This window comes from Pseudophryne corroboree, chromosome 3 (genome assembly GCF_028390025.1).
Source record: "Pseudophryne corroboree isolate aPseCor3 chromosome 3, aPseCor3.hap2, whole genome shotgun sequence".
Classification (NCBI taxonomy): domain Eukaryota; kingdom Metazoa; phylum Chordata; class Amphibia; order Anura; family Myobatrachidae; genus Pseudophryne; species Pseudophryne corroboree.
This window is the reverse complement of record NC_086446.1, coordinates 365600969-365626931: the sequence shown is the minus strand read 5'-3', so window position 1 is coordinate 365626931 and position 25963 is coordinate 365600969. Positions and strand designations below refer to the sequence as shown.

The 25963-nt window shown below is 43.2% G+C and overlaps 1 protein-coding gene across 2 annotated transcripts in view; it reads left to right on the top strand.

Annotated features, from left to right (window-relative positions):
* TMEM98 (transmembrane protein 98) overlaps positions 1 to 25492 on the top strand; it is an 88488-nt gene extending 62996 nt beyond the window's left edge. For both annotated transcript variants that reach the window (XM_063959848.1, XM_063959847.1), the window contains exons 5-7: positions 1672 to 1787; positions 12916 to 12975; positions 23591 to 25492. In XM_063959848.1, the coding sequence (XP_063815918.1) occupies positions 1672 to 1787; positions 12916 to 12975; positions 23591 to 23798 (384 nt within the window). In that variant the 3' untranslated portion in view covers positions 23799 to 25492. The remainder of the gene's footprint in view (positions 1 to 1671; positions 1788 to 12915; positions 12976 to 23590) is intronic.
* The last annotated feature ends 471 nt before the right edge of the window (positions 25493 to 25963 follow it).

Genomic DNA, 25963 nt, shown 5'->3' with positions numbered 1-25963 from the left:
CTCTTTGTCTGTTGTTTGTCTGTTACCCCTCCCCCTTCCAGCACCTGATATATAATTACCTCCAGGTATGATTGAGCAGCTTCCTAATTGTTTGTCTGCTTGTGTGCATGAGGCATTTAATGGGAGCAGCATTTGGAAGGCATGCTGTTCCTTGTAGTGCCAATGGGAGATCCTGGGGGTGGCTCCCGGGTAAGTTAGCTCTCTGTTTGGAAGTGTTTTAGTAAAAGCCTTTATCATGAGGCGTACTGTGACAAATTACATGGCCCTATGTGGGCACTGCTATTATGTAGGTTAGGACTGCTGTATCAGAGAAGCCGTGAAGTGGCCAGCAGCTAAACATGTGTTTGCAAACATTTGTGACGAATTCTCTGAATTTTATTACCAGATAGGTTCAGGGATTGTTACAGGTAATTCTCAGTGTGCGGAAGGGAATTTGGGGGTTGGGGATTTGCACCCCCCTTCCTCTTTGTCTGTTACCCCTCCCCCTTCCAGCACCTGATATATAATTACCTCCAGGTATGATTGAGCAGCTTCCTAATTGTTTGTCTGCTTGTGTGCATGAGGCATTGAATGGGAGCAGCATTTGGAAGGCATGCTGTTCCTTGTAGTGCCAATGGGAGATCCTGGGGGTGGCTCCCGGGTAAGTTAGCTCTCTGTTTGGAAGTGTTTTAGTAAAAGCCTTTATCATGAGGCGTACTGTGACAAATTACATGGCCCTATGTGGGCACTGCTATTATGTAGGTTAGGACTGCTGTATCAGAGAAGCCGTGAAGTGGCCAGCAGCTAAACATGTGTTTGCAAACATTTGTGACGAATTCTCTGAATTTTATTACCAGATAGGTTCAGGGATTGTTACAGGTAATTCTCAGTGTGCGGAAGGGAATTTGGGGGTTGGGGATTTGCACCCCCCTTCCTCTTTGTCTGTTGTTTGTCTGTTACCCCTCCCCCTTCCAGCACCTGATATATAATTACCTCCAGGTATGATTGAGCAGCTTCCTAATTGTTTGTCTGCTTGTGTGCATGAGGCATTGAATGGGAGCAGCATTTGGAAGGCATGCTGTTCCTTGTAGTGCCAATGGGAGATCCTGGGGGTGGCTCCCGGGTAAGTTAGCTCTCTGTTTGGAAGTGTTTTAGTAAAAGCCTTTATCATGAGGCGTACTGTGACAAATTACATGGCCCTATGTGGGCACTGCTATTATGTAGGTTAGGACTGCTGTATCAGAGAAGCCGTGAAGTGGCCAGCAGCTAAACATGTGTTTGCAAACATTTGTGACGAATTCTCTGAATTTTATTACCAGATAGGTTCAGGGATTGTTACAGGTAATTCTCAGTGTGCGGAAGGGAATTTGGGGGTTGGGGATTTGCACCCCCCTTCCTCTTTGTCTGTTGTTTGTCTGTTACCCCTCCCCCTTCCAGCACCTGATATATAATTACCTCCAGGTATGATTGAGCAGCTTCCTAATTGTTTGACTTTTAATAAATGTAATAATTTACAATATGGCGGTACAGTATTAATATAATGCTGATGTTCCCAATGAACACTGCAGTGATGACCTCAAAATTGACCAAAAATAAACAACAATATTTTTTTTCCTGAAGTATATACTGTACATATACAAATGTTATTTGTGTATTATAAGCTTACCATATTAATTATTTGCATCTTCATAGATATGTCATACATTGACAGAAAAGCTGGTAGCTATGACTATGGGATCAGGCGCTAAAATGAAATCTTCCTCAAGTCTCAGTGACATCATTATTGTTGCAAAGAGAATCAGTCCAAGGTGAGAAACATTTGTGCTCCGCTGATAATATAATACTACATTTCATATGTGCAACATTTATTCACAGACAATTTCATTAGAACAAAATAGAAAAAAATTTGAAACATAAAGTAAACATTACATCTTCTCATAACTAATATGTCTATAGTAGTAAAATTACATCTTACTAGACCTAAATACATTTTTTGTAGGGTGAGTACTTTATGCAAGTTTGCTGCTCCTTTCAGAGTAAAGTCTAGTATTATGCCATTGATAAATATTTAGGCCAGTGGTTATCAAACTTTTTTGAATCACGGCACTCTAGAATATCAGAATTTTTTTCACGGCACCCCTAGGCCAAAAATTTCTTATTGAGAAATTTAGAAAGAAATATTACATTAAGTAGATCGCGTTTATATGTCATCCTTAGGGTCAGTTGTGTGGTGAGGGACAAAATTTGCTTCTATTTGGCCACATATTTTATGACTGGCAGCCACCATCACTGGTTTTGCCTATTATATTGACCATGAATAATTTGAATTGGCAATTGTTTCCCCAGCACACTGAATGGATAACAGTAACCATCTGGTTACTGTTATCCATTCAGTGTGCTGGGGAAACAATTGCTTTTTTTCTTGCTCAGAAATACCCCTTCCTTTCGAGCACCTGAATGATATCACTAAGCTAATTGAGCATTTACCAATCTATATGTATAATTTGAATTGGTCCTGGACCACCAACCCGAGGCACCCCAGGGAGCCATGGCACACAGTTTGGGAACCTCTGATTTAGGCTATGACAACTGCAGTGCACACGGTAAACCTTAAATAAATTTCTTGGGTACTCCAATAGTCCTAGATTTCTCCTGGGTGCCAGAGATGAATATTTAGACAGGCCCATTTGTCTCTAACCCCTGGGAACCAAAGGTTCTTTAGGGGAAAGAGTCTTCAGCTCTTTGCTGGAAGGAGAAGTGGGGTTACTGTAATTTTTGAGAATTCTTGCTGCTAAGGTCACCATCCACGTGGATCATGTTACATATGGATTAATTTACCTCTAACAATTCCAGCAAGCATGTATGGAGCGTACACACAGGACAGTAGTGCCTGCCCCCTATTGCACACACAATGGAAGTGACTCATTATGCATATGAATGAAGACAATTACTTCAACATGAACCATAAACTGCCTTTATAATGTTAATACTTCTTGCAAATTGAAAGTTTTCCCTCTTATGTGTTGGTCCAAACCACAACGTAACCTTTTCAGGTGTAGACGGTCACGGAAAACAAAGAAAAAATAATTTCTACTGTATTGTGGCTTTTTAACACAACATTAAAATTTATTTTGTTAAAATATTATTTTGTTAAAATATTATTTCCTACAAAGATCTCCTTTTTCAGTGTAAAACACCCAAGTAGTTATTCTAATAGCGTATCTGATAATTCAGCCACTAATATCAAAGTGTCAGCATCTATGGACCATTTTTTTTTTTTTTTCATTGAATGATCAAGGAATACAGCAGTTGCAACTCATTCAAATAATACAAACAGGCAGCTACATTATAATAATAACATTTACCATATATTTTACTGAACATTTATGGAAAATTAAGAAAAGCTCTGTTTCATATATTACAAAAAGCAAAATGACTTCAAACAGATTTAATTCAGAGGCTGGAAATTTGTGGTCTGCTAAATGCAATGAAACTACAACTTTCAGTATGGCCTATCAGCATACCTGTAGCTACACCACAGCTGCACTCTCATGTGTATAATAACAGAGTAATTGTAGCTTTATGATGGGTTTGTTAATTTTATTTTACATTTTGTATGGATGTCTAAGGCAGCACTTTCTTTCTAACTTTCTATTGAATTGCATGAGACATAGTTACAGTGCTTCATAAAGGGGGTCATTCCGAGTTGTTCGCTCGTTGCCGATTTTCGCAACGGAGCGATTAAGGTAAAAATGCGCATGCGCATGGTACACAGTGTACATGCGCTAAGTATTTTAGCACAAAACTTAGTAGATTTACTCACGTCCGAACAAAGAATTTTAATCGTTGAAGTGATCGGAGTGTGATTGACAGGAAGTGGGTGTTTCTGGGCGGAAAATGACCGTTTTCTGGGAGTGTGTGGAAAAACGCAGGCGTGCCAGGATAAAACGCAGGAGTGTCTGGAGAAACGGGGGAGTGGGTGGTCGAACGCAGGGCGTGTTTGTGACGTCAAACCAGGAACGAAACAGGCTGAGCTGATCGCAGTATAGGAGTAAGTCTCGAGCTACTCAGAAACTGCTAAGAATTATTTATTCGCAATTCTGCTATTCTTTCGTTCGCAATTCTGCAATGCTAAGATACACTCCCAGAGGGCGGCGGCCTAGCGTGTGCAATGCTGCTAAAAGCAGCTAGCCAGCGAACAACTCGGAATGAGGGCCAAAGAACGATATGCATCAGTTAATCAACATATCCTAGTAAACCAGCTAATGTTGAAATATACAATATGTAAAAACAAAAATTCTATGTTTTAACCATTTAATTACACACGGACACAGAGAAGTCCTGCACATATTACAATGATCTGTGCAGGCTTCTGCAGAACACGCAGATTCACAGGCATTTCCATAATGGGTGCAGTGTGTGCGATGGACACAGGGATGGGCACACTGCACCCGGATAGTATACTTATTAGAGATGAGCGCCTGAAATTTTTCGGGTTTTGGTTTTGGGTTCGGTTCCGCGGCCGTGTTTTGGGTTCGAACGCGTTTTGGCAAAACCTCACCGAATTTTTTTTGTCGGATTCGGGTGTGTTTTGGATTCGGGTGTTTTTTTCAAAAAACACTAAAAAACAGCTTAAATCATAGAATTTGGGGGTCATTTTGATCCCAAAGTATTATTAACCTCAAAAACCATAATTTACACTCATTTTCAGTCTATTCTGAATACCTCACACCTCACAATATTATTTTTAGTCCTAAAATTTGCACCGAGGTCGCTGTGTGAGTAAGATAAGCGACCCTAGTGGCCGACACAAACACCGGGCCCATCTAGGAGTGGCACTGCAGTGTCACGCAGGATGTCCCTTCCAAAAAACCCTCCCCAAACAGCACATGACGCAAAGAAAAAAAGAGGCGCAATGAGGTAGCTGTGTGAGTAAGATTAGCGACCCTAGTGGCCGACACAAACACCGGGCCCATCTAGGAGTGGCACTGCAGTGTCACGCAGGATGGCCCTTCCAAAAAACCCTCCCCAAACAGCACATGACGCAAAGAAAAAAAGAGGCGCAATGAGGTAGCTGTGTGAGTAAGATTAGCGACCCTAGTGGCCGACACAAACACCGGGCCCATCTAGGAGTGGCACTGCAGTGTCACGCAGGATGTCCCTTCCAAAAAACCCTCCCCAAACAGCACATGACGCAAAGAAAAAAAGAGGCGCAATGAGGTAGCTGTGTGAGTAAGATTAGCGACCCTAGTGGCCGACACAAACACCGGGCCCATCTAGGAGTGGCACTGCAGTGTCACGCAGGATGTCCCTTCCAAAAAACCCTCCCCAAACAGCACATGACGCAAAGAAAAAAAGAGGCGCAATGAGGTAGCTGACTGTGTGAGTAAGATTAGCGACCCTAGTGGCCGACACAAACACCGGGCCCATTTAGGAGTGGCACTGCAGTGTCACGCAGGATGTCCCTTCCAAAAAACCCTCCCCAATCAGCACATGATGCAAAGAAAAAGAAAAGAAAAAAGAGGTGCAAGATGGAATTATCCTTGGGCCCTCCCACCCACCCTTATGTTGTATAAACAAAACAGGACATGCACACTTTAACCAACCCATCATTTCAGTGACAGGGTCTGCCACACGACTGTGACTGATATGACGGGTTGGTTTGGACCCCCCCCAAAAAAGAAGCAATTAATCTCTCCTTGCACAAACTGGCTCTACAGAGGCAAGATGTCCACCTCATCATCACCCTCCGATATATCACCGTGTACATCCCCCTCCTCACAGATTATCAATTCGTCCCCACTGGAATCCACCATCTCAGCTCCCTGTGTACTTTGTGGAGGCAATTGCTGCTGGTCAATGTCTCCGCGGAGGAATTGATTATAATTCATTTTAATGAACATCATCTTCTCCACATTTTCTGGATGTAACCTCGTACGCCGATTGCTGACAAGGTGAGCGGCGGCACTAAACACTCTTTCGGAGTACACACTTGTGGGAGGGCAACTTAGGTAGAATAAAGCCAGTTTGTGCAAGGGCCTCCAAATTGCCTCTTTTTCCTGCCAGTATAAGTACGGACTGTGTGACGTGCCTACTTGGATGCGGTCACTCATATAATCCTCCACCATTCTATCAATGTTGAGAGAATCATATGCAGTGACAGTAGACGACATGTCCGTAATCGTTGTCAGGTCCTTCAGTCCGGACCAGATGTCAGCATCAGCAGTCGCTCCAGACTGCCCTGCATCACCGCCAGCGGGTGGGCTCGGAATTCTGAGCCTTTTCCTCGCACCCCCAGTTGCGGGAGAATGTGAAGGAGGAGATGTTGACAGGTCGCGTTCCGCTTGACTTGACAATTTTGTCACCAGCAGGTCTTTCAACCCCAGCAGACTTGTGTCTGCCGGAAAGAGAGATCCAAGGTAGGCTTTAAATCTAGGATCGAGCACGGTGGCCAAAATGTAGTGCTCTGATTTCAACAGATTGACCACCCGTGAATCCTTGTTAAGCGAATTAAGGGCTCCATCCACAAGTCCCACATGCCTAGCGGAATCGCTCCGTGTTAGCTCCTCCTTCAATGTCTCCAGCTTCTTCTGCAAAAGCCTGATGAGGGGAATGACCTGACTCAGGCTGGCAGTGTCTGAACTGACTTCACGTGTGGCAAGTTCAAAGGGCATCAGAACCTTGCACAACGTTGAAATCATTCTCCACTGCGCCTGAGACAGGTGCATTCCACCTACTATATCGTGCTCAATTGTATAGGCTTGAATGGCCTTTTGCTGCTCCTCCAACCTCTGAAGCATATAGAGGGTTGAATTCCACCTCGTTACCACTTCTTGCTTCAGATGATGGCAGGGCAGGTTCAGTAGTTTTTGGTGGTGCTCCAGTCTTCTGTACGTGGTGCCTGTACGCCGAAAGTGTCCCGCAATTCTTCTGGCCACCGACAGCATCTCTTGCACGCCCCTGTCGTTTTTTAAAAAATTCTGCACCACCAAATTCAAGGTATGTGCAAAACATGGGACGTGCTGGAATTTGCCCATATTTAATGCACACACAATATTGCTGGCGTTGTCCGATGCCACAAATCCACAGGAGAGTCCAATTGGGGTAAGCCATTCCGCGATGATCTTCCTCAGTTGCCGTAAGAGGTTTTCAGCTGTGTGCGTATTCTGGAAAGCGGTGATACAAAGCGTAGCCTGCCTAGGAAAGAGTTGGCGTTTGCGAGATGCTGCTACTGGTGCCGCCGCTGCTGTTCTTGCGGCGGGAGTCCATACATCTACCCAGTGGGCTGTCACAGTCATATAGTCCTGACCCTGCCCTGCTCCACTTGTCCACATGTCCGTGGTTAAGTGGACATTGGGTACAACTGCATTTTTTAGGACACTGGTGAGTCTTTTTCTGACGTCCGTGTACATTCTCGGTATCGCCTGCCTAGAGAAGTGGAACCTAGATGGTATTTGGTAACGGGGGCACACTGCCTCAATAAATTGTCTAGTTCCCTGTGAACTAACGGCGGATACCGGACGCACGTCTAACACCAACATAGTTGTCAAGGCCTCAGTTATCCGCTTTGCAGCAGGATGACTGCTGTGATATTTCATCTTCCTCGCAAAGGACTGTTGAACAGTCAATTGCTTACTGGAAGTAGTACAAGTGGGCTTACGACTTCCCCTCTGGGATGACCATCGACTCCCAGCAGCAACAACAGCAGCGCCAGCAGCAGTAGGCGTTACACGCAAGGATGCATCGGAGGAATCCCAGGCAGGAGAGGAATCGTCAGAATTGCCAGTGACATGGCCTGCAGGACTATTGGCATTCCTGGGGAAGGAGGAAATTGACACTGAGGGAGTTGGTGGGGTGGTTTGCGTGAGCTTGGTTACAAGAGGAAGGGATTTACTGGTCAGTGGACTGCTTCCGCTGTCACCCAAAGTTTTTGAACTTGTCACTGACTTATTATGAATGCGCTGCAGGTGACGTATAAGGGAGGATGTTCCGAGGTGGTTAACGTCCTTACCCCTACTTATTACAGCTTGACAAAGGGAACACACGGCTTGACACCTGTTGTCCGCATTTCTGGTGAAATACCTCCACACCGAAGAGCTGATTTTTTTGGTATTTTCACCTGGCATGTCAACGGCCATATTCCTCCCACGGACAACAGGTGTCTCCCCGGGTGCCTGACTTAAACAAACCACCTCACCATCAGAATCCTCCTGGTCAATTTCCTCCCCAGCGCCAGCAACACCCATATCCTCCTCATCCTGGTGTACTTCAACACTGACATCTTCAATCTGACTATCAGGAACTGGACTGCGGGTGCTCCTTCCAGCACTTGCAGGGGGCGTGCAAATGGTGGAAGGCGCATGCTCTTCACGTCCAGTGTTGGGAAGGTCAGGCTTCGCAACCGACACAATTGGACTCTCCTTGTGGATTTGGGATTTCGAAGAATGCACAGTTCTTTGCTGTGCTGCTTTTGCCAGCTTGAGTCTTTTCATTTTTCTAGCGAGAGGCTGAGTGCTTCCATCCTCATGTGAAGCTGAACCACTAGCCATGAACATAGGCCAGGGCCTCAGCCGTTCCTTGCCACTCCGTGTCGTAAATGGCATATTGGCAAGTTTACGCTTCTCCTCCGACAATTTTATTTTAGGTTTTGGAGTCCTTTTTTTTCTGATATTTGGTGTTTTGGATTTGACATGCTCTGTACTATGACATTGGGCATTGGCCTTGGCAGACGACGTTGCTGGCATTTCATCGTCTCGGCCATGACTAGTGGCAGCAGCTTCAGCACGAGGTGGAAGTGGATCTTGATCTTTCCCTAATTTTGGAACCTCAACATTTTTGTTCTCCATATTTAAATAGGCACAACTAAAAGGCACCTCAGGTAAACAATGGAGATGGATACTAGTATACAATTATGGACTGCCTGCCGAGTGCAGACACAGAGGTAGCCACAGCCGTGAACTACCGCACTGTACTGTGTCTGCTGCTAATATATAGACTGGTTGATAAAGAGATAGTATACTCGTAACTAGTATGTATGTATAAAGAAAGAAAAAAAAACCACGGTTAGGTGGTATATACAATTATGGACGGGCTGCCGAGTGCCGACACAGAGGTAGCCACAGCCGTGAACTACCGCACTGTACTGTGTCTGCTGCTAATATAGACTGGTTGATAAAGAGATAGTATACTCGTAACTAGTATGTATGTATAAAGAAAAAAAAAAACCACGGTTAGGTGGTATATACAATTATGGACGGGCTGCCGAGTGCCGACACAGAGGTAGCCACAGCCGTGAACTACCGCACTGTACTGTGTCTGCTGCTAATATATAGACTGGTTGATAAAGAGATAGTATACTCGTAACTAGTATGTATGTATAAAGAAAGAAAAAAAAACCACGGTTAGGTGGTATATACAATTATGGACGGGCTGCCGAGTGCCGACACAGAGGTAGCCACAGCCGTGAACTACCGCACTGTACTGTGTCTGCTGCTAATATAGACTGGTTGATAAAGAGATAGTATACTCGTAACTAGTATGTATGTATAAAGAAAGAAAAAAAAACCACGGTTAGGTGGTATATACAATTATGGACGGGCTGCCGAGTGCCGACACAGAGGTAGCCACAGCCGTGAACTACCGCACTGTACTGTGTCTGCTGCTAATATATAGACTGGTTGATAAAGAGATAGTATACTCGTAACTAGTATGTATGTATAAAGAAAGAAAAAAAAACCACGGTTAGGTGGTATATACAATTATGGACGGGCTGCCGAGTGCCGACACAGAGGTAGCCACAGCCGTGAACTACCGCACTGTACTGTGTCTGCTGCTAATATATAGACTGGTTGATAAAGAGATAGTATACTCGTAACTAGTATGTATGTATAAAGAAAGAAAAAAAAACCACGGTTAGGTGGTATATACAATTATGGACGGGCTGCCGAGTGCCGACACAGAGGTAGCCACAGCCGTGAACTACCGCACTGTACTGTGTCTGCTGCTAATATAGACTGGTTGATAAAGAGATAGTATACTCGTAACTAGTATGTATGTATAAAGAAAGAAAAAAAAACCACGGTTAGGTGGTATATACAATTATGGACGGGCTGCCGAGTGCCGACACAGAGGTAGCCACAGCCGTGAACTACCGCACTGTACTGTGTCTGCTGCTAATATATAGACTGGTTGATAAAGAGATAGTATACTCGTAACTAGTATGTATGTATAAAGAAAGAAAAAAAAACCACGGTTAGGTGGTATATACAATTATGGACGGGCTGCCGAGTGCCGACACAGAGGTAGCCACAGCCGTGAACTACCGCACTGTACTGTGTCTGCTGCTAATATATAGACTGGTTGATAAAGAGATAGTATACTCGTAACTAGTATGTATGTATAAAGAAAGAAAAAAAAACCACGGTTAGGTGGTATATACAATTATGGACGGGCTGCCGAGTGCCGACACAGAGGTAGCCACAGCCGTGAACTACCGCACTGTACTGTGTCTGCTGCTAATATAGACTGGTTGATAAAGAGATAGTATACTCGTAACTAGTATGTATGTATAAAGAAAGAAAAAAAAACCACGGTTAGGTGGTATATACAATTATGGACGGGCTGCCGAGTGCCGACACAGAGGTAGCCACAGCCGTGAACTACCGCACTGTACTGTGTCTGCTGCTAATATATAGACTGGTTGATAAAGAGATAGTATACTCGTAACTAGTATGTATGTATAAAGAAAGAAAAAAAAACCAAGGATAGGTGGTATATACAATTATGGACGGGCTGCCGAGTGCCGACACAGAGGTAGCCACAGCCGTGAACTACCGCACTGTACTGTGTCTGCTGCTAATATAGACTGGTTGATAAAGAGATAGTATACTCGTAACTAGTATGTATGTATAAAGAAAGAAAAAAAAACCACGGTTAGGTGGTATATACAATTATGGACGGGCTGCCGAGTGCCGACACAGAGGTAGCCACAGCCGTGAACTACCGCACTGTACTGTGTCTGCTGCTAATATAGACTGGTTGATAAAGAGATAGTATACTACTAATATTATATATACTGGTGGTCAGGTCACTGGTCACTAGTCACACTGGCAGTGGCACTCCTGCAGCAAAAGTGTGCACTGTTTAATTTTAATATAATATTATGTACTCCTGGCTCCTGCTATAACCTATAACTGGCACTGCAGTGCTCCCCAGTCTCCCCCACAATTATAAGCTGTGTGAGCTGAGCACAGTCAGATATATATATACATTGATGCAGCACACTGGGCTGAGCAGTGCACACAGATATGGTATGTGACTGAGTCACTGTGTGTATCGTTTTTTTCAGGCAGAGAACGGATATATTAAATAAAACAAACAACTGCACTGTCTGGTGGTCACTGTGGTCGTCAGTCACTAAACTCTGCACTCTCTTCTACAGTATCACAGCCTCAGGTCAATCTCTCTCTCTCTCTCTCAACCCTAATCTAAATGGAGAGGACGCCAGCCACGTCCTCTCCCTATTAATCTCAATGCACGTGTGAAAATGGCGGCGACGCGCGGCTCCTTATATAGAATCCGAGTCTCGCGAGAATCCGACAGCGTCATGATGACGTTCGGGCGCGCTCGGGTTAACCGAGCAAGGCGAGAGGATCCGAGTCTGCTCGGACCCGTGAAAAAAACATGAAGTTCGTGCGGGTTCGGATTCAGAGAAACCGAACCCGCTCATCTCTAATACTTATCCCTCCGGAGTCCCGCGGCAGCATCCCTGCAGTGCGGGCACAAATCAAGTGGAAAATGGCCACCGCGCCCATTACCGAGTGATTTGCGCATGCACAATAAAGATTTTCCTGGGAACAAGGTGCGGGCGCCATGCCTGCGTAGTAGACAAACTGCTGGAGAGGAGGGGGACCACAAAGGAGGCTGCACGCGGGTCCCCTCCTCTTTTGAAACACTCCTGGTCAGATCTATTGAATTCGGCCAAATACGACTGAACTCGCACATGACTAAACATGACTGCATAGACCATTGGTAAACATGATTCAGACAAACATCATTCTTAGTAAATTTGAGTGTTTGATGTTTGAAAACACTCACATATCTCAGTGATGCCTAGGGGATAGGTTCCCAAATGTGGTCCTCAAGGCACCCTAACGGTCCTGGTTTTAAATGTATCCATGCTTGGCCACAGGTGACTCAATTAGCAGCTTAGTCAATTTCATTTAACCATCTGTGCTGAGCCATGGATATACCTAAAACCTGGACTGTTGGGGTCCTTGAGGACCGCGTTTGGGAACCTCTGGTCTAGAGTGTTTAAACTCTACCAAACATGATTCTTAGGAATGTACCTACAGTAAGTATGCTAAAGGCACAGAAATAGGTGATTTTTTTTTTAAGTTAATAGGATTGCACTGTGGGAAGTATTAGTATGGTTTCATAAATTATACTATATAAATCACATCAGGCATTGTACAATCTATTCACATCTCCCACATCTCAGTCAGCTTCTACCTAGCAACCGGTTGTCTCAAATTTAGGTTGTGCAAGTTTTTCTAGGGTTAGGGCCACGTTACCGGTGGTCAGCATCCCTATGTCAGGATCCCGGCAGCAGAATGCCGGCAGTGGGGGCGAGCGGAACAAAGCGCCTTGCGGGCTCAGTGGCGAGCTGCGCTCGCCACTGGTTCTATTCCCACTCTGTGGATGTCATGGACACCCATGAGTGGGAATAGTCCCTTCTAGTTGGCATGCCGACTGTCAGCATTTTCATTGTCCGGGATGCATGGGGAGGTTATGTGACCGTCGGTCTCTTGACCGTCTGTCACATAACTACATCCCATTTTATATGCCTAGTGGTTCCATTACATAATTAAAGTATACCTATGATGTATATTGCATTCAAATATTAAAGAATCCAATGTCTTTCTCTCCTACATTTAGAGTTGATGATGTGGTGCGTTCCATGTATCCTCCGCTAGACCCCAAACTACTTGATGCAAGGTATGTTGTATTTCATGGAAATCAAGCTTCTAGTTGTTACCCAATGTTATAAGAAGGGGCAAACACACATATAGCATAGTCCCAAATCTCCTCCCATGACAAGCATAAATCATGACTGAAGCTAAATCAAAGTGTTTTAGAAAGTAAAATAAATCAATGGAAAATGGTGCTTGTAAGTTAGCAGATTGCACTTCACTCACAAGTTTAAGCATTTACCCAGAGAAACTTTTCAGATTTTTGTGAGTTAGTGCCAGCAGCTGTGCAGAATAGGCAAATGTTGCAGCCGCTGGGAGCTGCTACTGGAGTTCCGACATGTGTGTGCAAATATGCAGACATCGGAACACATCTGAGTAACCCTATGATCACACAGCATGGCCGTCGGAAGTAAGATCCCCTTCTGCTGCCTGTTTATAGTGGCAGCAGAGAGGCCACCTGGGGCCTGGCAATCGAGTGAGGAAGGTCCATCTGGGCCACACCCACCACCAGTAGTGGGCAGGACTCAGAAGCACTGGGGCCCAGCGTGGATTCATTAGGCCAGTCCGACCCTGACCACATATTTATTAAAATTCAAATATTATTTTCCAAATTCAACACAGTTTTAGGACCATGTCCTAACGGTATCTGCTGCAGGTCCAAAAGCTGATTCTTCAAATTATATGACAGTATTTATCCTAACCCTATGTAACAACTCACCTATATTTCTGTAAAGCAAATCTGCCAAGCTTTTAGGCATTATGGGCCTCATTCAATTGGATGAAATGCTGATGTTTGCGCAAATAAGTGATTAGCTGCTTCTGTGCATCCGCAAAAAGTCCTGAAAACCCATACGTGCATGCTCTTCCCTGACTGTTGCATATGGAGTCGCTTGCAATTGAGCTGGGGCACACAGCCGTGGGTGTTCCTGGTCAAGACTGGGAGATGGCCAGGACTGTTTGCAAAAAAAGGTTGCCTCATGGGATATATTATGGGAGTTCCCAAGCGCAGATCTACAGTCACAGAGGCTGACAAACTTGAGAAGGTAATATTGAGTAGTCCATAGGCTGTCACAAGCATTGATGAAGCACAGATGGTGGAGTGTTCAGTACCGCCAACGCAGTTGCACTGTCCATGGACACTAAACATGGGCGTCTCAGTGCTTGTTCTCTCTGTAGCACACTGGTGAATAAGGACATTAGCATTTGCATATTATGGATCCCCCTGTGTTCCAGCGGCGGCAGCTACTTTGAGCACAGTAGCGTCCACCTCTGAATCAGATCCACAGTGCCTAAATAGTAAGAGAAGTACTTCCGTTATAACCAGTGGCGGCTACTCCCCATGTTAACTGCCCCCTCTCCATGATACCACTGCATGGGAAGGGGGCATTTGACACTTTATAAACATACATGTAATGTTGAAAGAAATAAGGAGGCGCACAATAGTGAAGTATATCTCCAATAAAATAAGTGTATTCAAACAGCACATGCACTCACAATTTAGCATATGATATAAGCATCTCACAAAACAACGGCTAACACCGGACTCTCAGCTCCATGTGAAGGCTCTCATCATGTCAGAGTCCTGGAGATCCACGGCGCCGTCCCGGAAGTAGCTCGTGGTTCAAGCCTCTGTCTCGGCAGTGCAGGCGTCACTTCCGCTTTGTCATCAGGTCACCCACTTCGGTTTCGTCTTACGACTTCCTCAGTGGGCATGTAATGTTGTATGTAATATATGTGCTGGTTGCCTTACGTCAGGAATCAGCAGTGCCCTGAGTTTCACAGCTGCTGCTGCACCTGGAATGCATAATTCAGCTTCACTTCTTCCTAAGCCCACCCCCAGACTCCCATTGGCTAATTTTACCAGAGTCTGGGGGCGGGCTTATAAAGGAAACACAAGCTGAGTTCTGCAACCAAGGTGCAGTGATGGCTCACTGAAACACAGTGCTGCTGATCCCCGAGGTAAGGGAGCCAGCACAATATTTCATGAATCAGGTTTATATTTCCTATCCATTACCCCCCCATACAATGTGTGGTCTGCGCAGCAACTCACGGGCAGCAGCCACCACTGCTCTTAACGTTACAACCTTCTGCAAAGGAGTGAAAGAGAGCATGATGGACAGTTAGTAAACCCTATATTTAGGTCATGTATTATTCAGCTCAGTAATATACTCCTTTCATAAATATTAATATCCAATATTGGTTTTATTTACTTACCAGTAATCAGGATTAGTACATATAGATGTTGCTCAACTGAATAGTTGGCACATGACCATAGTTTCTGAATACATTCCTGATTTAAAGACTGGAGGAATCGCTAATTAAGTAATGATCAACTGCGCAATATAAATTTCTAACTATTTTCTGAATGTAGATTTCAGGCTGTTCTTTTTCTCTGGACTTTATGTTATTTGAAAGGAAGCATTTGAAATCAATTTCAGTAAACATGTTATGATATAGTCCACCATTATAAATTCAGATAGAATACACATGGGATTTTGCTTGTTTAGATGCAACTAGCTGGCTGTAAAGTGTCTTGGAGAGTAACTTAAATTGTAGTTATGTATGCATCTGCATGAGGATTGCATGGACAGTGATTCAAGACAAGCAATGCTTAAATTATTTGAACACCTTTGAAATTTGATTGGATTTTGGACCTCAATTTTAAGTACTCTATGATTATGATTTTTGGGTTAGTTCGATTTTAGTTTAGGATTGATGGCTGCCAGGGACATTTTAACGCCTAAGGGGTGCCATGAGAAGTGGGATCCTCCTTTGAGCAGTGCCTATCCTGCCTCTCTGGCAAATGAGTTCTCTCTCCTATGTGGCATCAGGGTACTGGAGGGGGGTTCTTCAAAATTCAGGAATTGGGGCCATACCATCTCCATTTGTTTTAAGCGAAAATACTATGGCAAGCGTCGCTGCTTAGTAACTGACCCCGGGCCTTGTTACAAACCCTCCAGCTCCGAAGTCATCCCCTCCCTTAATGTCCCTGCAACACCTTATTTTTTTTGTAAAACTTGTGAAGATAGCGCAAGCACTCAATATAGCCAAGACTCTGGCACAGTGCCAGAGTCTTAGCTTTCATGGTAGCATCATCTTTCCAAAAATATCATTGGGATTGTGGTGCCGCACTTGCTGGTACCTGGAAGAAAGGATGTGCAATGTGGAGCCACTCCGGATCCAAAGGCCCATGTTCACCGCACACACTGCACCCATTATAAATACGTCTATGTTGGTGCCATTTGCTCCGTCACTGAACATCTTATCAAATTTGCATGTTGAAGATTGAATCGTAGTAGGAGTTAAAATACATTAAACTAAACTATGAAATAGTCCTTATTTGAGCTTAAATAAGTAACATTCAGTAAATATTTGTATTTTTTTAATTCAAACAGCAAAAGTTGCTAGCGGTAATTTAACAGAAGTGCAGTTTTACCCGCCGTAAAGTATCTGTGATTTGCCAGCAAATTATTCAGCCTTTCGGAAGGTTCAAATGCAAATTGCTGGCAATGCGTGGTGGGTTTGAAGGACAAATATCATTATAGATCGGAGTAAAAAAAAGAAATAAATGACAGAAAATTGCTCTGACCAGTGACATTGGGGTAGATGTATTAACCTGGAGAAGGCATAAGGAAGTGATAAACCAGTGATATGTGCAAGGTGATAAATGCACCAGCCAATCAGCTCCAATATGTAAATTAACAGTTAGGATCTGATTGGCTGGTGCCTTTATCACCTTGCACATATCACTGGTTTATCACTTCCTTATGCCTTCTCAAGGTTAATACATCTGCTCCATTGTTAGAACTGTGTGCAGTTTGAACTATCTATCCAACTAGGCATAATAAAAAGGTGCAATAAACATGTATAAAGTATCACTAATATATACACAATCAAGGGGACAAAACAATGACTGTATATATTTTGGGCACAATCATATAATTATTGGTCAAACACAGAAAATATAGGTATACCAATAGCGCTATTAACACATGTTCACATACATTTGAGATATCTTATATCAAATAGAGTTTTCTATTTCAGCTTGGCCGAAGGAATACTGTGAGTAACGGACCACAGATCGGAAATGTGCTTGTGTCTCAGATGTATTCACCTCACAATGTGAGTAGATGTCACCTTCAAATATTTCAAAAACAAATGGACATGGTGCAAGTACAGCCAGACATTTGAATTAAAAAAGGTGATTTAATAATAGACACTCACAAACGACAGAAATACATAAGCATGTAACCACTATTGTGGGTTAGGACATAAGACCAGGCATCCACGCAGTTACCCTCCCAGATCTTTGAAAAGGAAGCAGATCAGAGCTCCGGAAACTCCACACCACTAGTAACAGGAAGCTGTGTTGGTCAAGAATCGGCCCCAAATTTGTCAGTCACCACGCCTAAAGCTTTTCGGACCTTAGTCCTTCATCAGAGGCATGGTGGCTGACTGACAATGCTGCTCCTAAATACCCTCTCTAATCATGCAAATAGCACCAGGTGTGCCTCCCAGTCCCGCCACGTCAATTCCCGCTATTTTCCCCGCGGAAATTATGTTCGCGGAACTTTCACCGGAACCGGAAGTACGCATTGTGCGTTCCACGGTGCGTTCCACTCGCTACCCCCGCCGGAAGTTATATTTTTGTATTCCATGGTGCGTTCCAAATGTCCCAATATGGCGCTTTTAAAAGACATAGCGCTTCAATTCACTTGAAAGTCCTTAAAATGTCCATCAATCATGGTATACAGGGAGTCCAAGCCTTAGTAGCAGAGGTCATACAGTCCACAACAGTATATAGCCAAAAAACAAAAACAAACATAAAAATGTATTAAAACAATGAAAAATAGAAAAAATACAATTTAAAACATCATAAAAACCACTTGAGTTCGAACTCAGAATTAAGGCCCTTAGGGGTTAATGAATTTAATTTAAACATCCATTTCATCTCCGCTTTAGCCAGATTGATCTCCAAATCCCGATTTCTCCAATTAGGAGTAATGGCTTGAATACTTATAAATGATTTTAAATATTTGGGGTTACATTGATGCACTTTTTTTAAAATGCATAGAGACTGAATGTGTCTCTAACCCCTTTCTAATATTATAGGTATGTTCGCCAAGACGAGTCTTGAGGTTCCTACTCGTCTTGCCGACATAAAAAAGGTCACACGTACAAGATAAAACATAAATAGCGTTTTTAATATTACACGTGATGAAATTACGGATATAAAATTTTTCCCCATTAACGTCAAATTCTTTTTGCTTGCTAGGGCCCTTTACCAGATTGCACATGGTACACAGTCCACATCTATGGAACCCATGGCTCCTAATGCTTGTACGTTTTGTATCATTTATGGCACTGTGTACCAGCTCATCTTTAATATTTTTGGCCCTCCGATAAGTGAATATAGGTTTATCAGGGATATCTTTTCCTAAAATAGGGTCCTCTTTTAGAATTCTCCAATGTTTCTTGAAGATGGACTCAATTTCCTTATGTTGAATGCTAAAATCACTTATAAAATTCCATGTTTGAAATTGACTACCTATATCCTAAGAGTTTTTAAGAGTGAAACATAACTGCACGGAAGAAACTGTATGTGAACAGCAGATTGTTGAGATGAGTGACAGATTTCTTGAAAAGGGCTACAAGAGGGAAGATCTGGAATGTTCTAAATTGCGGGTGGAATCGTTAGATAGAAAATCCTTGATGGATGGGAATAAGAAAATTCAGGATATAGGTAGTCAATTTCAAACAAGGAATTTTGTAAGTGATTTTAGCATTCAACATAAGGAAATTGAGTCCATCTTCAAGAAACATTGGAGAATTCTAAAAGAGGACCCTATTTTAGGAAAAGAAATCCCTGATAAACCTATATTCACTTATCGGAGGGCCAAAAATATTAAAGATGAGCTGGTACACAGTGCCATAAATGATACAAAACGTACAAGCACTAGGAGCCATGGGTTCCATAGATGTGGACTGTGTACCATGTGCCATCTGGTAAAGGGCCCTAGCAAGCAAAAAGAATTTGACGTTAATGGGGAAAAATTTTATATCCGTAATTTCATCACGTGTAATACTAAAAACGTTATTTATGTTTTATCCTGTACGTGTGACCTTTTTTATGTCGGCAAGACGAGTAGGAACTTCAAGACTCGTCTTGCCGAACATACCTATAATATTAGAAAGGGGTTAGAGACATATTCAGTCTCTATGCATTTTAAAAAAGTGCATCAATGTAACCCCAAATATTTAAAATCATTTATGGTTATTCAAGCCATTACTCCTAATTGGAGAAATCGGGATTTGGAGATCAATCTGGCTAAAGCGGAGATGAAATGGATGTTTAAATTAAATTCATTAACCCCTAAGGGCCTTAATTCTGTGTTCGAACTCAAGTGGTTTTTATGATGTTTTAAATTGTTGTATTTTTTCTATTTTTCATTGTTTTAATATATTTTTATGTTTGTTTTTGTTTTTTGGCTATATACTGTTGTGGACTGTATGACCTCTGCTACAGAGGCTTGGACTCCCTGTATACCATGATTGATGGACATTTTAAGGACTTTCAAGTGAATTGAAGCGCTATGTCTTTTAAAAGGGCCATATTGGGACATTTGGAACGCACCATGGAATACAAAAATCTAACTTCCGGCGGGGGTAGCGAGTGGAACGCACGATGTGTACTTCCGGTTAAAGTTCCGCGAACGTCATTTCCGCTGGGAAAATAGCGGGAATTGACGTGGCGGGACTGGGAGGCACACCTGGTGCTATTTGCATGATTAGAGAGGGTATTTAGGAGCAGCATGGTCAGTCAGCCACCATGCCTCTGATGAAGGACTAAGGTCTGAAAAGCTTTAGGCGTGGTGACTGACAAATTTGGGGACGATTCTTGACCAACACAGCTTCCTGTTACTAGTGGTGTGGAGTTTCCGGAGCTCTGATCTGCTTCCTTTTCAAAGATCTGGGAGGGTAACTGCGTGGATGCCTGGTCTTATGTGCTAACCCACAATAGTGGTTACATGCTTATGTATTTCTGTCGTTTGTGAGTGTCTATTATTAAATCACCTTTTTAATTCAAATGTCTGGCTGTACTTGCACCATGTCCATTTGTTTTTGAAATATTTGAAGGTGACATCTACTCACATTGTGAGGTGAATACATCTGAGACACAAGCACATTTCCGATCTGTGGTCCGTTACTCACAGTATTCCTTCGGCCAAGCTGAAATAGAAAACTCTATTTGATGTAAGATATCTCAAATGTATGTGAACATGTGTTAATAGCGCTATTGGTATACCTATATTTTCTGTGTGTTTGACTATCTTGAGACTAGTGAAGAGTCTCGTTTAGGCTTACTAAAGCTGCAATTAACTATTGGCGCTGTGTACGAATTATCCTTTTTTTATATAATTATTGGTGGCAAATGATAAAAAATATCATCACCTCGTGGCACCTCACTGCGACTCATAATGACCTTCCTATATTCTAGCTATGCGTTTCATAGTCCACACCGCACCATTATTCTCACCAATTTCTATATTCTACTTGGTGTACTTTATTGAATGCCTATGTGTTTAGTACATATTTTTTTCCTTTGCACATGTCTATGCAGGTTACCCCTACATGTTATCTGTCTTTTAATATTTTTATTATTGTACGCGGTTTGATCTTTTGTTCAATACACTGAAGAATAAGTAAAAACATTTTTTTTAAAAACAATATAATTAACTAATAGAAAATTAAGGGACAATGGGGCAGATGTACTAAGACTTGGAGAAAGATAAAGTGAATGATGTCACAACCACTGGTGATCGCAGGTGTTGTTGCACAATGGTCGTATAACAGGTAATGTATTATCTTAACACTTTACGGTTCCTTTACCTGGAGTCGGAGAAATTATTTGGTACAGGTTCGTCAATACTCTTCAGATGAAGGAGAAGGGCGTCAACTCACACCAAGATGTGCTTCCGATATCTCCCCTTCAGGGTATTTATTACCACAGTTCAGGGCAACAATGTAGTAACACAATATTCACATTTATTAAGTTTTATATAACTATCACACACCAAAATACTGTAAGAACAGTTGTCAATGTCTCACCACCGACAGTATATGTATATTATTGCCTCTGCACTATTATTATAACTCTCAAAGGATCTCTTTACTTCCTCAGGTTCAAGTAACTTTAACAATCCTGCATAATCCTTTCAATAAGACATTTCAATACAACACATACAATGCAGTTAACTTCTACTGCGCAGGTGTTTAATCAGGTACCCGTTTAATTACCAATGTCCCAGAATAAGTCCCCTTTTTCTATTACCTGTTCACAGGTTGGATTAGGGATGGCATCGACCATCAATGAATCATAATCATCGATGGTTTAAGGCTGATGTCGATTGGTTTTGCCATCGATGGGTGAGAGAACCAGATGGTTTCCCTCCATCGATGGCTTAGCCTAAACAATTAATTTTATTTTTCTACAAGATGCCAGGACACGGAGCACAGCTCTGCCCCTGACACCAACTAAGCCCTTCCCCCGGACTGTGATTGGCCAGCAGGTCATTCACAGAAATAACAGGGATGGCCATCGATGAGTGAAACCATCGATGGTCTCCCATAGCATAGTTAGTGACCATTGATAGCCACTGACAGTTTCACCATCAATGGCGAATACACTGCTGGCCATCCCTAGGTTAGGTGTCCCAGACTTTTTAGGTATGTAGATATGCATATATAAAGGAGTTAAGCTCTATATGAGTGCTTCTTTGGGAGCCACAATGGACTTCATTCAACAAAGTAGGTTCCAATATAGAGGAGTCCTCAACTTTTGTAGAACTATAGGGTACAGAGCTAGAGGTGACACTGGGCAACCACTTAAAGATCGATAATTCCTCTTCTTGTCTCCCTATTATTCTGCTAGCATAGCAGAGAATCATACACAGATGTGAAGGATTGTGGGGTGATACACTGGCAGAATATGGAAATCGCAGTCACAATGCTAGATGGCAATTAAGGCATGGGAGGGCAGACTTACCTTTATGCTAAACTCCTCATCCGCAGGGGAATGGTCTCTGGTACAGTCTTAGTTGCACAACTATGCAGCCACTTGGGTTATTCGCCCATGACAACTATATTGGGGTCATTCAGCCCCTTCGTCCCTTATAATTCTTTGGGCACAGAACAATATACAAAACAGTCATTAGGTGAGATTATGACTACTGGGGAGTCTGGAATGCTGGCAGGGGCCCTCTGTGCAGCAAGCGTTTGGTATTGTACAGGACCCCACATGGACAGAAGCCCTCTTAGTTGTAATAGACTATCTTCAGTGTCTCAGCCACACAGTCTCTAGACATGCTCCTGTCCCCTGATGTCAGCTCCCTGTACAGTTCTCCGGATGCAGCATGTCTGCTACAGCCATCTTCCGACAGCAGCCATGCCAGGTCACTTTTCACTCTTCTGCCTCCCGCTGCCGTCACCAGTCACAGATTCCCTGCAGCAGTTCACTGTCACAGGGACCAGAGTTTGCAGTCTCTGCTTCCAATGTGTAGTCTTCTCTGTTCTACAAAGCTCCACTCACTGCTGGCCACACATGCTGCTTTCCTGCTCTCCCATTGTCACCATACCCCGGGCTCCTTCATTCCACTGGAGAACTGTCCAATCCAGTGGCTCTCTGCATGTGTCAATCACTTGAACATCACATGTCATGCGCTATACAAATAACTTAATAAATAATGCAATGTAACCATTCCAGCTCAAACATGCGCATCTTGCCTCTACTTACACAGTATCATGACTGGAGCATGAAGGGCCCACTGGGTAATGCAGCGGTAGGGGCCCATGTTTAGGGGTGGGACCAGACTTCAGAGGGTTTTCCCCTGTACCCTCTGTGGGCCAATCCAATCCTGTACTTACCTCACTCTTTTTTAATATTTTATTGGAAATTGAGTTGAGGGGGCAAACAGATTTGAGAGCCAATATTCACAAATTCTCATGATGTTACAATGGGATCCGGTCTGAAGATCGACAGTGTCTAGGTCGACAATGTTTAGGTCGACCACTATAGGTCGACAGTCACTAGGTCGACATGGATGGAAGGTCGACAGGGTTTCTAGGTCGACAGTCACTAGGTCGACATGGATGGAAGGTCGACAGGGTTTCTAGGTCGACATGTGCTAGGTCGACAGGTCTAAAGGTCAACATGAGTTTTTCACGTTTTTTTTTTTTTTTCATACTTAACGATCCACGTGGACTACGATTGGAACGGTAAAGTGTGCCGAGCGAAGCGGTAGCGGAGCGAAGGCACCATGCCCGAAGCATGGCGAGCGAAGCGAGCCATGCGAGGGGACGCGGTGCACTAATTTGGGATCCCGGTCACTTTACGAAGAAAACGACACCGAAAAAAAAAAAAAATCCTCATGTCGACCTTTAGACCTGTCGACCTAGCACATGTCGACCTAGAAACCCTGTCGACCTTCCATCCATGTCGACCTAGTGACTGTCGACCTATAGTGGTCGACCTAGACACTGTCAATAAAACGAACCACACCCGTTACAATAACTGTACTAGTAAACTAGCATCTTAGACAAGAGGAAAAATGCATTAACAGCTATGGTATTCATATTTTCAGAACCACTGCTCTTCTTCTGTCTGTAAGCCATCTTGTTTTGGTGACAAAAAATGCATGTCACCTGGCTGTTGGGATGGACTGGATAGATCAATCTCTGTCAGCTGCTGAAGAACACATGCAAGTCCTTAGAGAAGCTGCTATGGCCACTGAACCAGAACGAGTGCACCCAGGAGCAGAAAACTTTCTGCAAGAGCAATCTACAATTTAAAAGCAAGAGGACAGATATTAAAAAAAAAAAAGTATTTTGCGATATGAAAGTTTTATCTCACATTATGGATTTTTGATTGCTACAGTGAAGGAAATGATTGGTCAAATTTGTGCTCACTTGGAATGAAGGCTATCAGTGTCATTTTGTGCCTGCCCATTATTTTACTGCCTAATCCCATGTATTGTAGAGGGTAAGGGAGTATATCCATCACCTACATACACTACTAGCTCCCATTCTGCAAGATAAACCGATATTTATGAAAAAGCATCCTTTCCATTACTACAGGCGTTTCCAAGCTCAGTTCTCAATGCACACTAATACCCCTTTCATACCACACAAATAACCTGGTTTCAACACGGTATATTGCCAGGTCGACACGGGTCGCTGTGCGGTGTGAAAGGGGCCATGGATGAATTCCCGGGTCGCCTGACCCAATAATTTAACCCGGGTTAGAAGAAGGGTTATTCACGAGTAATTACTGGGTCAGAGCACCGCCTCCATTCTGCCCCTGATGCCGGCTCCGTCCCCGCATATTGCTGGGTCGGGATTGCGGTGTGTAGGGTCCAACGCCAGGTCCCACCCGGGAAGGACCCGTTTCCAATTCCCAGGTGGGACCCAGCCTTGCCATCTGAAAGCAGTATTACAGTGAAGGTTTTAGTGATATCCAAGCTTCAGCACAGACGGTTAATTCAAAATAACCCAAGGTACTAATTAAGTCACCTGTGCTCAAGCATGGATATCACCAACACCTGTACTGTTAGTGTGTTTGAGGACAGAGATTGGGAATGCCTGCATTACTAGGAACCTGTTAATATCACTGAAGCATGTCGCACTTATGGCATATTTAATTAGCCGCGGAGATTACCCTGTGGATAATTGTCAGCTAATTACCCCACAGTGCTGGAAAATGCTATTCAATTAAATAGCCTTTTTCCCGCGCTGAAAATCAGGGCTTACTATGTGGAGAGCCACCAATTCTGCATCAACTGGATAATGAATGGGTTTCCCCACGCATTAACCCCCGATGGGGTCATTTTCTCACAGACGTTTCATTTACACCATCGGGGATACATGCGTGGGGTAATCCCCGCTAGTTGAATCAGACTGCACCAAATAATGGAATATGCCTGTTAACTGCTTGATACGTCAACACCTAAGTGAGTGGAGAAGTGGACCAGTGGAGAAATTGCTAATAGTAACCAATCAGCATGGAGGTAGCATTTCTCAAGTACATTCTATAAAATGATAGCTACATGCTGATTGACATTGCTATTGGCAACTTCTCCACTGCTTGATATACAGTATCAACCCCTTAGTAAAGTGACTAGTTGATAGTAACTGGACCGGATTTATTTGTTCAGTCACCCAAATGGCTAAATATGACACAGCCACACTGAGGCTGAAAATTATTTATAGTCTGCCTTCACTTCAGCAACTAGCTACTTTGCCCATTGTGTTAGCATTTTTATTTTGTTTCTCTGTATGTATATAATGTTTCTACAATTTCCCAACCCTGTTTCATTTCATGGTTTAATAAGAATTCTGTTTTTCTCACTGCTTACACTCATTATTACATCTAGACATTTTCACATGTGCACATTTTGTAGTGCTATTAGGTAAATGTTTCTGTAATCGTTTGTTGAGATTTTAATGTTCACATAATAAAAATCTACTGTATATATGAGTGAATAATACATTTGTCATTTGTCTGATTTGATTTTGGAAATGGGTTGTGCTAAATGTAGTTTAAAGCGTTATGTGCCATTTAAAATACTTAGTCACCTGAAACACCTTGTTGTCAGTCACTGATAATTATACCTATCACATTCATTTGGAAGATTATTCCCAGTAACAAAACCAAAGGATAAGGGGCTTACTCAGTCGCATACTGCTGCAACTGCTTTAGCATCTGTGAAGTTATGTTAATGCTAGTATCAGTCCTTCACCTGGGATGCAGTTAATTTGCCGGCAGTCAACACCGGAATCCTCATAGCCGACAATGCTGACATCAGGGGGCTATTCCCACTCAAGTGTGTCCACAACACCCATAGAGTGGGAATAGAATGAGCTCGCAGCATGGCGAGCACAGTGAGCGTGTAAGCTGACTCTTGCACTCACCCCGCTGCCAGCCAGGAAGCCGCTGTCTGTATATTGATGACCGGCAT